At 39.9% G+C, this 15996-nt stretch overlaps 1 protein-coding gene across 4 annotated transcripts in view; it reads right to left on the reverse strand.

Annotated features, from left to right (window-relative positions):
- Positions 1-15996, reverse strand: part of LOC128694851 (uncharacterized) — a 1130786-nt gene that overhangs the window by 41539 nt on the left and 1073251 nt on the right. For all 4 annotated transcript variants that reach the window (XM_053785203.2, XM_053785209.2, XM_053785218.2 and 1 more), the window contains exon 10: positions 400-542. In XM_053785203.2, the coding sequence (XP_053641178.1) occupies positions 400-542 (143 nt within the window). The remainder of the gene's footprint in view (positions 1-399; positions 543-15996) is intronic.

The following is a 15996-nucleotide window of genomic DNA, read 5'->3' on the forward strand; positions in this document are numbered from 1 at the left end:
CTTTTCATTGTGGGTATTTTGCATCGCCTGCCCAGTATTTTACTTTTGTAGGGAGGGATTTGTGTGTGCAGATTCGGGACCATTTCTTCTAGGATTTTCCAAGTGTAGATTATGATATATCTCTCTCGCCTGCGTTCCAGCGAGTACAAGTCAAGTGCTTCCAAGCTGTACTGGCTTCTCAAGCACTGCATTGGCATCATTCCAGTCACTCTACTGACATCCCTGTCACTGCACTGACATCATTTCTGGCAATGAACTGGCATCATTCCTAGCACTGTACTGACATCTTTCCTGGCACTGTACTGGCATTATTTCAGGCCCTGTACTGACATCATTCCTGGCACTGTACTGGCATTATTTCAGGCCCTGTACTGACATCATTCCTGGCATTGTACTCACCTTGACCTCGCAGTGGATGCCTGTGTAGCCTCGGCCACAGAAACACCTGTAGCCGCCCACCTGGTCGATACAAGTGCCCCCGTTAGTACACGGGTTCGACTCGCACTCGTTGTACTCAAACTCACAGCGGTCACCGCCGTACCCTGGGAGAGAAGATACAGTGTTAGTCACCGCTGTATTCTTGTGGAGAGACACAGCTGTACCCTGGGGTGAGCCCACACACACACATTGTTATCATCGTTGCACCATGGGGAGAGTCAGGACACACACATTATTATATTTACCGGCAAGATCTAAACTCGCAAGGGTTATCCAGCGCTCGGGGGAATAACAAGTTAATTAGGTTTGTTCCGAGGTAGGGGAGGGTAACTCAGATTAATTAGATTAAGTGTCCTTCGCCAGCCCTACACCCTTCCCCCATTCACCCCTTCTTCCCCTTCTCCTTCCCCTCCCCTCCCCTACAACTCTAGCCTTACACTTTCCACGTAATGATGCACACACACACCAGCCCAAACCTTACCTACGCTACACCTGACTGATGCGCGACAGAAAGTCTGAAAACACAAGCCAGAGCTTGTGTTGTCAGGGTGTGGTACACAGAGATATATGCATTACGAAACAAGAGGAGTGATTTCATTGAACGAATAGCTGAGGCAGTCCCAGAAATCATAGATATCACAGAAACAAAGGTAACTCAAATTATTACAGATGCCATATTTCCAGTAGGATACCATGTAATGAAGAAAAATAGAGAAAATGGGGAAAGACAGCGGAGTAGCACTGAGTTAAATGACTGCGTAATAAACATTCTTAAGACTGGAGGATCTACAGTAATAGTAGTGGTTGTATACAACCCTCCACCAAACAGTAGGTAGAACAAGAAGAGCTCAATCGTGACTGATTTAAACAACAAAGACACAAATTCGCAGAGGTTACACATGTACAATTTTTTATTAGGTTATGTTAGATTAGAATAGGTTAGAGCAAGGTAAGACTGAGGGACTGATTACCTCATCTTTCACTGTCTTCTATGAATAGTTCTGATAGGCTGAGGGACTGATTGTCTCATCTTCTATTGTCATCGTGTATCATCTGATAAAGCCACTGGTATCTACATCCTCTTAGTATTATAATTCCACTCCTGTAGCTACACACAGGTAAATAATAATAATAATAATAATAATAATAATAATAATAATAATAATAATAATCCCCATAGGGAAGTGGAAAATAATCTTTCCTCCGTAAGCCATGCGTGTCGTAAGAGGCGACTAAAATGTCGGGACCAAAGGGCTAGTAACCCCTTCTCCTGTATACATTACTTAATGGAAAAAAAGAACTTTCGTTTTTCTCTTTAGGTCACCCTGCCTCGGTGGGAGACGGCCGGTGCGTTAAAAATAAGAAATTAAAAAGTGGCTAAAAACTAAAAAAGGGCAAATATATAGATAAAAGATATTCACACACACACACACACACACACACACACACACACACACACACACACACACACACACACACACACACACACACACACACACACACACACACACACACGGAAAAACTCTGATGAAGCGAAGGAATTTAATATTGTGCACACAGTGAGGGCGCTGTTAAAGCGGACATAACCGCGTCACTCTAATTGGCACAATAGCCGTGAGGGCCCAGCAGTCCGCCAGCTGACACGAACAATATAAATGGCAAATGGCCTTTTTTAAGACCGGAATTTATTTGTTTTTCGTTGTAGTGCTGCCGGGGAGTGTTTAACAGGCAACTGTCACTATTTTCTTGAGTTTGCCTTTGGCGAATTGGTCAAAATATTTACGCAGATGTTAATTAATTGCAGTATTGTATCGATTCACCAAATCAACTGAATCGGCTAATTTAGTTTGTCAGCAAGTGAAAGAAATCAAGAAATATCTTGATTTTACAACTGAAGTGATTCAACCAATTCACTGACCCAACTAATTCACTGACTCAACCAACACCTTGACTCATCTAATATATTGACTCATATAACACAGTGACTGAACACTGACTCAGTTAAACACACTGATTAACTCAATACATTGAACATGAGAACATAGGAGCACTGCCTGAGGCCTACTGGCCCATGGTGAAAACCCACTTCCTAACACCGTCAAGTTGTGGGTAACGTCACCTGAGCATCCACTTTCTACCAGTGAGCACCTGACGCCAGCCTTCTTGCCTGTGCTCCAGTTCCTTCACGACTATGGTGTTCTTCACGCCAACTTCAAGGCTGAAGGACTGATTATCTCATATTTTGCACACAGTTCTACTGTCTTCCAATTATGACCTTGAACTTGAATTCATAAAGCCACTGGATGGCGAAACGTCTACAATAAAGATACTCAGATATTGTGATGAATGGTTTGTGATGAATGGTTTGTGATGAATGGTTTGAAAAACCGACAAGTTGAAGATTGAGACACTTATGCAGCATATGGGAATCTTTATTCAGGAAACATTTCGCCACACAGATTCGCTACTCAGATATTGCACGTGTCTAATTTTCATATTAAGGAGACGTTTCGGTCTTGGGAGCAGTGGAGGCCCCCTGGGGGCTTCAGTCCCCTCCACTAACTTCTATAGTTCACTAAAAACCTCTCCTGTGATGAGACTCATTAGTTATTAAACTTATTCTTAGGAATAAATCTGCGCCTATGCTATTTAAGAACGGAAGACAACCACAGAGGCCAACTGACTTACTATTGGGTAAAAGAACACAAAGCATTTTCTCTATGTCATAACCTGCACTGTGTCTAACTGACATACTGTCTGTATTCTGTCCATTACCCTTCTGGCTATCAGACACAAGAAGGTCCTGTCAAGACACTCCATGTTATCCCGTCTAATCAACATTACCAGCAATTTCTGCAGCCCCACTAGACATTGTGGAAACTAAGTGTAAATTGGGTTACAGAAGCAAGAATAATATACAGTCTAATTGATATATCATTCAATATAATTTACTCTTTGACCACCTTCAGTATCCTCACCTCCAGCTGGTTTTAGCTGTGGATTTGTTAAGTCAGTCCTGTCTGAATTTCAGAAAAATACTGTGAAAATTCATGGCAGGGTATTTGTCAAGATGGAATATATTTGTATGAAGCGGCTGACACTGATGGGAAACAAGGAAAGATGAGACATCACTCTCAGTCACGTCATCTATAATAACTTGTTAATTCTCCACTTAAGAACATAAGAACATAAGAACATAAGAAAGGAGGAACACTGCAGCAGGCCTGTTGGCCCATACTAGGCAGGTCCTTTACAATTCATCCCACTAACAAGCATTTGACCAGTCCCTCGGCCTTGGAGTTAGTGTTCACAGCATCGTGGTGGAGGAGAATCTGGAGCAAAGGCAACTAACCCATCTCTTTGGGAATCCCGCCTACCAGTGACTGCCCTCGTCTGCTGCCCGTCCCTATCCACTGATGCCTATATAAACGCCAGTCTTCTTGCCTTTGCTCCAGATTCTCCTCCACCACGATGCTGTGAACACTAACTCCAAGGCCGAGGGACTGATTACCTCATCTTTTGTATATAGTTCTACTGTCTTCCTATTATGTCCTAGAATCTGTATTGATAAAGCCACTGGATGGCGAAACGTCTACAATAAAGATATCCAGATGTTGCACATGTGTCTTAACTTTCATATTGTCGGTATTTTATACCTTTCTTGCACAACTTGTCAGACACTGCAACATCATGGAATCTTGGTTCAGAGGACATCTACAAGACCTTCTTCACGGCTGCTGCAACTAACCCATCTCTTTGGGAAGGACCTACTTCCACTGGGGAATCCCGCCTACCAGTGACTGCCCTCGTCTGCTGCCCGTCCCTATCCACTGACGCCTATATAACCGCCAGTCTTCTTGCCTTTGCTCCAGATTCTCCTCCACCACGATGCTGTGAACACTAACTCCAAGGCTGAGGGACTGATTACCTCATCTTTTGTATATAGTTCTACTGTCTTCCTATTAAGTCCTAGAATCTGTATTGATAAAGCCACTGGATGGCGAAACGTCTACAATAAAGATATCCAGATGTTGCACATGTGTCTTAACTTTCATTGCTGTCTTGGTTTAAGGTTGCTGCTTACCATAACCCCCAAGTCCTTTTCGCAATCTGTATGGCTAAGTTCTACATTATTTAACTTATAAGTGCTAGGGTTATGGACACTCCCGAGCTTCAGAACCTTGCATTTATCTACATTGAACTGCATCTGCCACTTTTCTGACCAAAAGTAGAGTTTGTCTAAATCCTCCTGAAGTTCCCTAACATCTACGTTTGAATCAATTATCCTACCTATCTTCGTGTCATCGGCGAATTTGCTCATATCACTAGTAATTCCTTCATCAAGATCATTGATATATATTATAAACAACAACGGGCCCAAGACTGATCCCTGTGGAACGCCACTTGTTACTGATCCCCACTCGGATTTATGGACACTCTCTGCTTCCTGTCTGTGAGCCATGATTCGATCCACGAGAGCACCCTTCCCCCAATGCCATGAGCTGCTACTTTCTTCAACAGTCTTTGGTGCGGAACTCTATCAAATGCCTTACTAAAATCTAAGTAAATAATATCAAATTCTTTATCGTGGTCAACAGCCTCAAAAGCTTTACTGAAGAAAGTTAATAAATTAGTTAGACAAGACCGGCCTCTTGTGAATCCATGCTGAGTATCATTAATCAAGCTATGCTTATCGAGATGGCTTCTTATAATTTGAGCTATAATTGACTCTAGTAATTTGCCTACAATTGAGGTCAGGCTTATTGGGCGGTAATTTGACGGTAACGACTTGTCCCCTGTTTTAAAAATAGGAATTACATTAGCCATCTTCCACATATCAGACACTACACCTGTTTGAAGAGATAAATTAAAAATATTAGTTAATGGTTTACAGACTTCCATTTTGCATTCCTTTAGAACCCTTGAAAAAACCTCATCAGAACCCGGTGACTTATTTCGCTTCAGTCGGTCTATCTGCTTCACTACCATTTCACTAGTGACTGTGATGTTACATAATTTATCTTCTTCTGGCCCACTATAAAAATTAATTACCGGAATATTATTAGTGTCTTCCTGTGTAAAAACCGAGAGAAAATAATTATTTAAAATCGAGCACATTTCATTCTCTTTAGCAGTAAGATGCCCATAGTTGTTTTTAAGGGGACCTATCTTGTCTCTGACTTTTGTTCTACATACCTGGAAAAAACTTTTTGGGTTAGTTTTAGAATCCCTAGCATCTTTAATTTCATAGTCCCTTTTAGCTTTTCTTATCCCCTTTTTAATGTCCCTCTTAATGTCAATATACTGATTCATAAGATGACCCTCGCCTCTTTTGATACGCCTATAAATCCCTTTCTTATGCCCTAGTAGATATTTCAGCCTATTATTCATCCATTTTGGGTCATTTCTATTTGATCTATTTTCTTTATAAGGGATAAACGTTCTTTGAGCAGCATGTATTGTGTTCAGAAAACTGTCATATTGATAGCTCTCTTCGTTACCCCAGTCAACAGATGATAAGTGTTCTCTAAGCCCATCGTAATCTGCTAAGCGAAAATCTGGGACTGTTACTGAGTTATCCCTACTATCATACTTCCATTCAATTCTAAATGTAATTGATTTGTGGTCGCTAGCACCCAGGTTCTCTGAAACTTCTAAATTATTAACAAGGGATTCATTGTTTGCCAGAACTAAGTCAAGCAGGTTATTACCCCTTGTAGGTTCTGTCACAAACTGCTTCAAAAAACAATCCTGAACTACTTCTAAGAAGTCGTATGATTCTAAATTCCCAGTCAAGAAATTCCAATCAATATGACTAAAGTTAAAGTCTCCTAGAATTACTACATTATCGTGCCTTGGGGCCCTAACAATTTCCTCCCATAGTAGTCTCCCCTGGTCCCTATCTAAATTTGGGGGACGGTATATCACACCTAAAATTAATTTTTCATGCCCCTCTGAAAATTCTATCCAAACAGACTCTGTATGTGTTACTTCAGACTTAATACCCGTTTTTATGCAACAGTTCAAGCGATCTTGAACATACAATGCCACCCCACCCCCCTTCCCGATACTTCTATCTACTTGGAACAATTTAAAACCCTGAATGTGACATTCTGCAGGCATGTCCCGACTTTTTGAATTAAACCACGTCTCAGTAATGGCAAATACATCTATGTTACCTGCACTAGCAACTAGTCTCAACTCGTCCATCTTATTCCTAGCACTGCGACTATTTGTGTAATAAATACTTGAAGACCCTCCTCTCTCTTTACCCTTCCTGCTCCTTTCTGTTATTCCACTAAACCTATTACTGTCCTTGTCAATTAGTGCCACTGGCTTTCCAATATCCACCTCATTTTGCCTATTACTAGTTCTCCTAGTATTCATATTACTACCCTGAGACTTCACAGTTTTCCCGCCAAAACGCATACCACTAACTATTCCTAGTTTAAAGACCTAACAGCTCCCTCCACTGCGTTGGCCAGTGCTCCCACCCCACACCTAGATAAGTGAACCCCATCCCTGGCATACATGTCATTTCTGCCATAGAAGAGGTCCCAGTTGTCAATGAATGTTACTGCATTTTCCTTACAGTATTTGTCCAGCCAGCAATTGACACCAATTGCTCTGGACAACCATTCATTTCCAACTCCTCTCCTTGGCAAAATGCCACATATGACAGGTTTCCCACCCTTCCTCCTAATTATCTCTATTGCTGACCTGTACCTGCTAATCAGGTCAAAGATATGGTTAGAAAATGACTGCTTAATACCACAAGAACTTAGGAATGAAGGAGCACTGCAGCAGGCCTACTGGTCCATACTAGGCAGACTCTTCTCAAATGCAACCATTCCCATACTTTCCATGAATTCTGTGCTCATGTTTTCTGTCTTGTCACAGACATGTTGCTCAGCTGATTAAAAAGGCGATTTTGAAGAACACATCAGCACTGTGTCCTCAAAATCTCTCATTTCTAGAGAAATCTTGCATTCTGGAGATGGTATTAAACTATGGTATCAAGGAGGAAAATTTGGGTGTTGAGCGTCATTAAGTTCAACGTCTTCTTGAGAGAAGAAAACAACAGTGTCATACTATCACGACTCTGCTTGAATTTGCTACTATGCTCATATTATACTGTGATGCTGTTATAGATCTGAAACCATACCACGGGTGGGGTTAGAACCCGCGATCAGAGAGTCACAAAACTCCAGACCGACGCGTTAGCCACTGGCTAACACGTCGGTCTGGAGTTTTATAACTCTGCTCGCGGGTTCTAACCCCACCCGTGGTATAAGAACATAAGAATATAAGAAAGAAGGAACACTGCAGCAGGCCTACTGGCCCATGCGAGGCAGGTCCAAGTCTCCTACCGGCTTAAGCCAATGCCCCAACCTAGTCAGGGCAGGTCACATTCACTTAAGGAAGGAACACGACAACTGACCTAGTAGCACAAGCTAATCAGGTCCAACTCACACCCACCCACACCCACTCATGTATTTATCTAACCTATTTTTAAAACTACACAACGTTTTAGCCTCAATGACTGTACTTAGGAGTTTGTTCCACTCATCCACAACTCTATTATCAAACCAGTGCTTTTCTATATCCTCCCTGAATCTGAATTTTTCCAACTTAAAACCATTGCTACGAGTCCTGTATAGGCTGAATATTTCAGAACGTTATTTACATCCCCTTTATTTATTTCTGTCTTCCATTTATACACCTCAATCATATCCCTCCTAATTCTACGCCTTTCTAGAGAGTGCAGATTCAGGGACCTCAGTTTATCTTCATAGGGAAGATTTCTGATACATGGGATCAATTTTGTCATCCTCCTTTGTATGTTTTCCAGAGCATTTATATCCATTCTGTAATACGGTGACCAGAACTGTGCAGCATAATCTAAATGAGGTCTAACCAAGGATGTATAGAGTTGAAGAACAACCTGAGGACTCCTATTATTTATGCTTCTTGATATGAAGCCAAGGATTCTGTAAGCTTTATTACCTGGAGGTTACCTGGAGGTTATTCCGGGGATCAACGCCCCCGCGGCCCGGTCCATGACCAGGCCTCCCGATGGATCAGGGCCTGATCAACTAGGCTGTTACTGCTGGCCGCACGCAGTCCAACGTACGAGCCACAGCCCGGCTGATCCGGCACTGACTTTAGGTATCTGTCCAGCTCTCTCTTGAAGGCAGCCAGGGGTTTATTGGCAATTTCCCTAATGCTTGATGGGAGGCTGTTGAACAGTTTTGGGCCCCGGACACTTACGGTGTTTTCTCTTAGTGTACCAATGGCGCCCCTACTTTTTATTGGGGGCATTTTGCATCGCCTGCCCAGTCTTTTACTTTCGTAGGGAGTGATTTCTGTGTGCAGATTTGGGACCATTCCTTCCAAGATTCCTGCGTTCCAACGAGTACAAGTCAAGTGCTTCCAAGCGTTCCCAGTAGTTAAGGTGCTTGACAGAACTTATACGTGCAGTAAAGGATCTCTGTACACTCTCTAGATCTGCGATTTCACCTGCTTTGAATGGAGATGTTAATGTACAGCAGTATTCCAGCCTAGAGAGAACAAGTGATTTGAAAAGGATCATCATGGGCTTGGCATCTCTCGTTTTGAAAGTTCTCATTATCCATCCTATCATTTTCTTTGCACGAGCGATCGTGGCACTGTTGTGATCCTTGAAAGTGAGATCCTCAGACATTACTACTCCCAGGTCCCTTACATTATTTTTCCGCTCTATTGTATGGCCGGAGTCAGTAGTATACTCTGTTCTAGTTATTATCTCCTCCAGTTTTCCATAATGGAGTAGTTGGAATTTGTCCTCATTGAACATCATATTGTTTACCGTTGCCCACTGGAAAACTTAGTTTAGATCTCCTTGGAGGTTAACCGCGTCCTCAGCAGATGACAGCCTCATGCAGATCCTAGTATCATCCGCAAAGGATGATACGGTGCTGTGGTGTATATCTCTGTTTATGTCTGATATGAGGATAAGGAATAAGATGGGGGCGAGTACTGTGCCTTGTGGAACAGAGCTCTTCACTATGGCAGCCTCCGATTTAACTCTATGTTGAAAAGATTAACCAGAGGTTTGCTACGCTTCTCTTTACATTCTTGTAGAACCCTTGCATACAGTTCATCAGGGCCTGGGGATTTGTTAGGTTTTAATTTATCTATTTGCCTAAGAACCATGTCACTTGTGACCCTAATCGTGCATAGTTTATTATCATCCTGTTCTACATAATTTATTATTTCTGGAATATCGCTAGTATCTTCCTGAGTAACAACTGAGAGGAAGCATGTGTTAAAAATTCTACACATTTCCCTATCACTGTCTGTGAGCTGACCCGAGTAACTTTTGAGTGGGCTTATCTTGTCCCTGATCTTACTTCTGTATACCTTAAAGAATCCTTTTGGGGTAGTCTTCGATTCTCTTGCAACTTTAACCTCATAATCTCTTTTGCTTTTCTTATTCCTTTTATTTCTCTTTAACGAATGGTATGGTTTGTTTGCAATCGTGTCATTACGATTTCGTGAGTTATAGATCTATATTTGCTGGTGAACATCAGTGTGACTTTGCTAGTTAATTCTGCAGCATTATAATGTTGTTCTTCCTGACTGTGACTGACAAAACTTACTTAAGAAACAGCAGTAGTGATAACAGAACAAGTGATATAACAGTTACATCTAAAGAATCTGGACGTTGAAGATATTACTGATACTTTGTTTCCGATCATAACAAAAGAAGAATCAAGCTGCAATAACTTTCCAGTTAACTGACTCTCTGGTTTACGAGTAATTTGATGATATTAGTATCTTCCTGTTTACCATTACATGGCAACTTACATGCTGAAGATTGATACTTATGCAACATATGGGAATCTTAACTGAAGAAACGTTTCGCCACACAGTGGCTTCATCAGTCAATACAAAGCAGAGAGGGGTAAGAGAGAGGAGCTTGAGGTAATCAGTCCCTCAGCCTTGAATCGATGTATTCACTCACTTTCTACAAGAGTGATGGACTGAATACATAGATTCCAGGCTGAGGGACTGATTACCTAAAACTCCTCTTCTTACCACTCTCTGCTTTGTATTGGACTGAAGAAGCCACTGTGTGGCGAAAGGTTTCCTTAATAAAGATTCCCATATGTTGCATAAGTGTCTCAGTTTTCAACTTGTCGGTTTTCAAACCATTTTTCATACAACTTATATGCTGATGTATTTTCATGTAATTATTGAGCCTATTCCTTCATATGGACATTTGTTGTCCCATTCATAAAGTGTGAACAAAAGGATCATTAGAAAACACTGATATTTTATTTGATCTCTAACAAAGTATCGAAACAGAAACAATGTTCCTCTGCAAACACAAGAGTCTCCCCTAGATCCTCCATCAGAAGAGCCAGCCTTCGCTAAGCCTCTCCTGAACAAGAATTCTGATGCTGTTACTGTTTAGGACTTTGTTTCTCTCTCTCTGTTACAAATATACACAGACACACACACAGACACACACAGAGTGGGCACCTGTGACCAGCGGGGTCCCGCAGGGGTCAGTCCTAGGACCAGTGCTGTTTCTGGTATTTGTGAACGACATGACGGAAGGAATAGACTCTGAGGTGTCCCTGTTTGCAGATGACGTGAAGTTGATGAGAAGAATTCACTCGATCGAAGACCAGGCAGAACTACAAAGGGATCTGGACAGGCTGCAGACCTGGTCCAGCAATTGGCTCCTGGAGTTCAATCCCACCAAGTACAAAGTCATGAAGATTGGGGAAGGGCAAAGAAGGCCGCAGACGGAGTACAGTCTAGGGGGTCAGAGACTACAAACCTCACTCAAGGAAAAAGATCTTGGGGTGAGTATAACACCAGGCACATCTCCTGAAGCGCACATCAACCAAATAACTGCTGCAGCATATGGGCGCCTAGCAAACCTCAGAACAGCATTCCGACATCTTAATAAGGAATCATTCAGGACCCTGTACACCGTGTACGTTAGGCCCATATTGGAGTATGCGGCGCCAGTTTGGAACCCACACCTAGCCAAGCACGTGAAGAAACTAGAGAAAGGTTAAGGGAGGAGAGGTTAAGGGAAATCAACCTGACGACACTGGAGGACAGGAGAGATAGGGGGGACATGATAACGACATACAAAATACTGAGAGGAATTGACAAGGTGGACAAAGACAGGATGTTCCAGAGATTGGACACAGTAACAAGGGGACACAGTTGGAAGCTGAAGACACAGATGAATCACAGGGATGTTAGGAAGTATTTCTTCAGCCACAGAGTAGTCAGTAAGTGGAATAGTTTGGGAAGCGATGTAGTGGAGGCAGGATCCATACATAGCTTTAAGCAGAGGTATGATAAAGCTCACGGCTCAGGGAGAGTGACCTAGTAGCGATCAGTGAAGAGGCGGGGCCAGGAGCTCGGACTCGACCCCCGCAACCTCAACTAGGTGAGTACAACTAGGTGAGTACAGACACACACAGACATACAGACACACACACAGACACACACACACAGACACACATATATATATATATATATATATATATATATATATATATATATATATATATATATATATATATATATATATATATATATATATATATATATATTGGAAAATAGTATATTTTCCGAAATATGTATTTGATGTAAATTAAAATATATTGTATTTAAAAAAAATTATGTTATCAAAAGGGAAAGCCCTGCCACAGAGGAATTCCCATTGTTTTTAAGGGAAAGAAACGTTGGGGTGAATAATGGAAAAATTTTTGTGCCTGAGGTTAAATTGGGCTGACCCCCTCAAAAAAGGGGAAAAATTGTCCCATAAGGGGAAATTCAGACGACGGGACAAGACAGCCCAGGGAACCTCAGAAAATATTAAATTTTGTTATAATTTAGATTATCTTCTAAATTTGGTTAGAGTGGGGTTTTGGATGATAACATTAACTCCAGTAAAATTGGTGAGGGGTATTAAGATATTTTTTCCCCTTTCTGATATAAAAAATGCATATGTAATCATTTAAATTTAATATACAGTTCAAAATTTATATATTTACAGAATTCCTTGATTCATTTTTCATTTGTAATTAAAGGTCAAAAAGGGAATATGACAGTGATAGGTATCAAAGGGGGGAATTTTTGTGACCGGTGTCCAAAATTTCCCTACTTGTCTTTGTAATTTTGAAAAGAATTTATTTTGTTACCTTTTACGGGTATGTACCTTTGGGGTTACACCCCAATAAAGAAATTTCCCAAATTTTTTCCCCTTTTCCCTTCAAACGGATGAAAAGGGGAAGTCATTAATTAGAAATTACTTAATAATTTATGTGAAATGACAGAAAATTGTTAAAGTTAAAAATTTTTTAAATATGTAGTGGTTTTAAATTTAAATTTTAAATTTTGGGAAAAAGGTGGCTAAAATTATATTAATGTGTAAAATATTTTTTGCCAAATTTGGCAAGTTTTATATTAATTTGTATAATATTAATTTTGATGAGCCAAGTCTGGCTAAAGGTTTGTATTAATGTACATTTAAAATTTACATTACAATTTTCTAACATGTAATTGCAAAGCTCAAATGTAGCTAGGATTTATTCACATGTAAGTTGTACTATTTACCTTTATAAAGCGCATAATTTAGTACATAATCAGTGTTATTAATTAAATTGAATTTAATACATTGCATCATGGCTGAAAATGAGGAAATTAATATAGAAGACAAACATATGGAATATAGAGCAAAGAAAGCATCACTACAGGCTAGAAAAGGTCATGTAACCAAGGAATATAATAAGTGCTTGGAATTAATGAATCAAGAAAATGTGAATACTGATGATTTAAAATTGTATTTAGATGCTTTGGGGAATAGATATGATTCTTACAAATTATATTACAACAAATATGAAGGAGATTTGCTAGTAAACTGTGTAGATGAGACTGAAGTAGATCTTATGATTAATCAGTGTTATGAAGTAGAGGAAAAGATTCTTTCTTGTAAAAGTTAGGCCTTGAATAAATTAAAATGTGTAAACCAGGCAGTTAATCAATCTGCTCCAACAAATAAGATGTCTTTGCCAAAACTCCCAGAATTATGTTCACCTGTATTTAATCCTGGAGAAAACTGGGAGGAGTTTGGGTCAATTTTTAAAGCAGCTGTGCATGATAGGAGTGACCTAGCATGTGCAACTAAATTATTTTGCCTCAAAGGACAGGTAAGAGGAGATGCTCACATACTCATACAAGCCTTTCCCAATGTAGATGACTCTTACAAGGAAGCAGTTGACTTGTTGAAAGTCACTTACGGTAATATAGAACAAAGTAGGTTGGATCTAGTAAATATCATTGTTAATTTAAAATCTCCAGATCACACTTACAAAGGTTTACAGCAGTTTAGAGTTAAACTGGAGAGCACTCTCAAAACTTTAAGTAATAAATATAATCTGAAGGAATCAGACTGGTTATTGAGTGCCATGGTACAGAATAAATTAAGCTGTAAAACACTTGAATGGCTCTCAAACAAATATCACAAGGATTATTTTGGTCTGGAGGAAATAAAACTAGGTCTACAAGAATTAATTGTGCAGTTGCAGACCAGCCAACCAACTCATTTTAAAGATGCAACATATTATAACTCTGTGGTATCTGTCAAGTTTCACAAAGGGAAAAATTATCCCAATGGTAATAATCAAATTTCATTTCCTAAAAAGGTGCATATCAAGTAGCAGGAATCAGAAATAATGATTCTCCACAAGGTAAGAAGAATAAGTACCTTCCTAAGAGTAGCCCAGTTAATAAGAAACCAGTCAAAGAAAAGAGAGATTATCTTTTTTGCAAGGGTACTCATTTTTCTAAGAATTGCAGTGCATACAATTCATGGAATGATAAAGTTGAAAGATTGGAGGAACTTGACAGATGTATCAGGTGTTTAGGTAATCACAATGTAAAGGATTTTCATGCCAAATTAAACAACTGTTATCAATGTCACAAAGGAAGACACCATATAGTCATGTGTAAAGGTCTATATGATAATGTTGATAATAATGATAATGTTGACAATCCTGACACAACAGTAGCTAATGTAAAAATTGCTGCTAATGTTAATAATGAGGTTTTGCTGAAGTAGCCTTACCTGTGTTACAGGTAAAAATTGACGATAAAAGGCATAAATAAAACAATGTAACTACATTATTGGACCAGGGATCCCAGCGTACTTTCATAAAACGTAAATGTCTTGATGGAATGAAAGTACAAATGGGCGATCCTACCACTCTAAAATTATCTGGTTTTCTCTCAGATAAAAGAGCTCAATTGTATGACACTGTTTATGTAACTGTCAGGTTGGGCAATGAGAAAAAACGTGTTAATGCAGTAATTGTAGATCGACTTCCAGAGAAAATATCTACAGTAGGGCTTAGTAAAGCTACAGAAAGACTCTCACATAATGTAAATTTAGCACCTTCTGGTGTAAGTGATGATTCTGTAGGCCCAATAAATATTTTGATAGGTAGTGACTATTATGCCTCCTTTGTAAAGGGTATGGTAAAGAAATGTGGTGTCACCCTTTTGAAGACTGCAGGAGGTCATGTAATGTATGGTAGGATTCCTCGTAATAATAATTCATGACCCACTTAGCCCTCTGAAAACCTTTCGCTTTAGGAGCGTATTATTTGGTGCTACATCCAGTCCGTTCCTACTTCAAGCGACGATAAATGCACACCTTAAATGTACGGGAAGTCCATTGAGTAAAGTAATGAGCAAACAATTTTATGTGGACAATTTCCTGGGTGTGACGTCAACTGAAGAGGAACTGTTAATGACTTATGGAGAGGCTAATAAAATAATGCAGAGTGCAAATATGCCTCTGAGGGAATGGAATAGTAATTCGTCCAAATTAAAGGACAAAATAAGTAAAGATTTCCCTGGAGATGAAATGCCAAAATGTAGTAATGTATTGGGATTAACTTGGGATACTGGGAGAGATTTGTTAATGTTAAAACCTAATAATTACATTATGCCCAATAAATTAACTAAGAGAGTTTTGCTTGCTGAAGTTTCCAAATGTTTTGATCCACTAGGTTTAATGTCACCCCTTACTATAAGACGGAAATTATTAATACAGGAAGCATGGAAACTTAAATGTGCTTGGGATGAAACTCTACCTGAGGAATTCATTAACAGGTGGGATGAATTTGATGATGGAAAGAAAAATTGTGAAAGGTTCCATAATAGAGAAATTGGGGCTGTATTTAGAGAACAATGTAATTAGGTGCTGAGGTAGGTTACAAAATGCTGAATTGGGTGATTATGCTAAACACCCTATCTTACTGCCCAAAACTCATCATCTAACAAATTTAATTGTTTTAAATGCCCATAAAAATGTAATGCATGGTGGGGTACAAGATACCTTAAATTGTATTGGGGAAACTTTTTGGATTCCACAAGGATGGCAAAGTGTAAAAAGGGCGATTAAATCTTGTGTAATACGTTGCCGTGTGCCAAAGGAGCGTGTACAATTAGTGAAACCATTTGATGTAACAGGTGTAGACT

The sequence above is a fragment of the Cherax quadricarinatus genome, chromosome 14, assembly GCF_038502225.1.
Source record: "Cherax quadricarinatus isolate ZL_2023a chromosome 14, ASM3850222v1, whole genome shotgun sequence".
Classification (NCBI taxonomy): Eukaryota; Metazoa; Arthropoda; class Malacostraca; order Decapoda; family Parastacidae; genus Cherax; species Cherax quadricarinatus.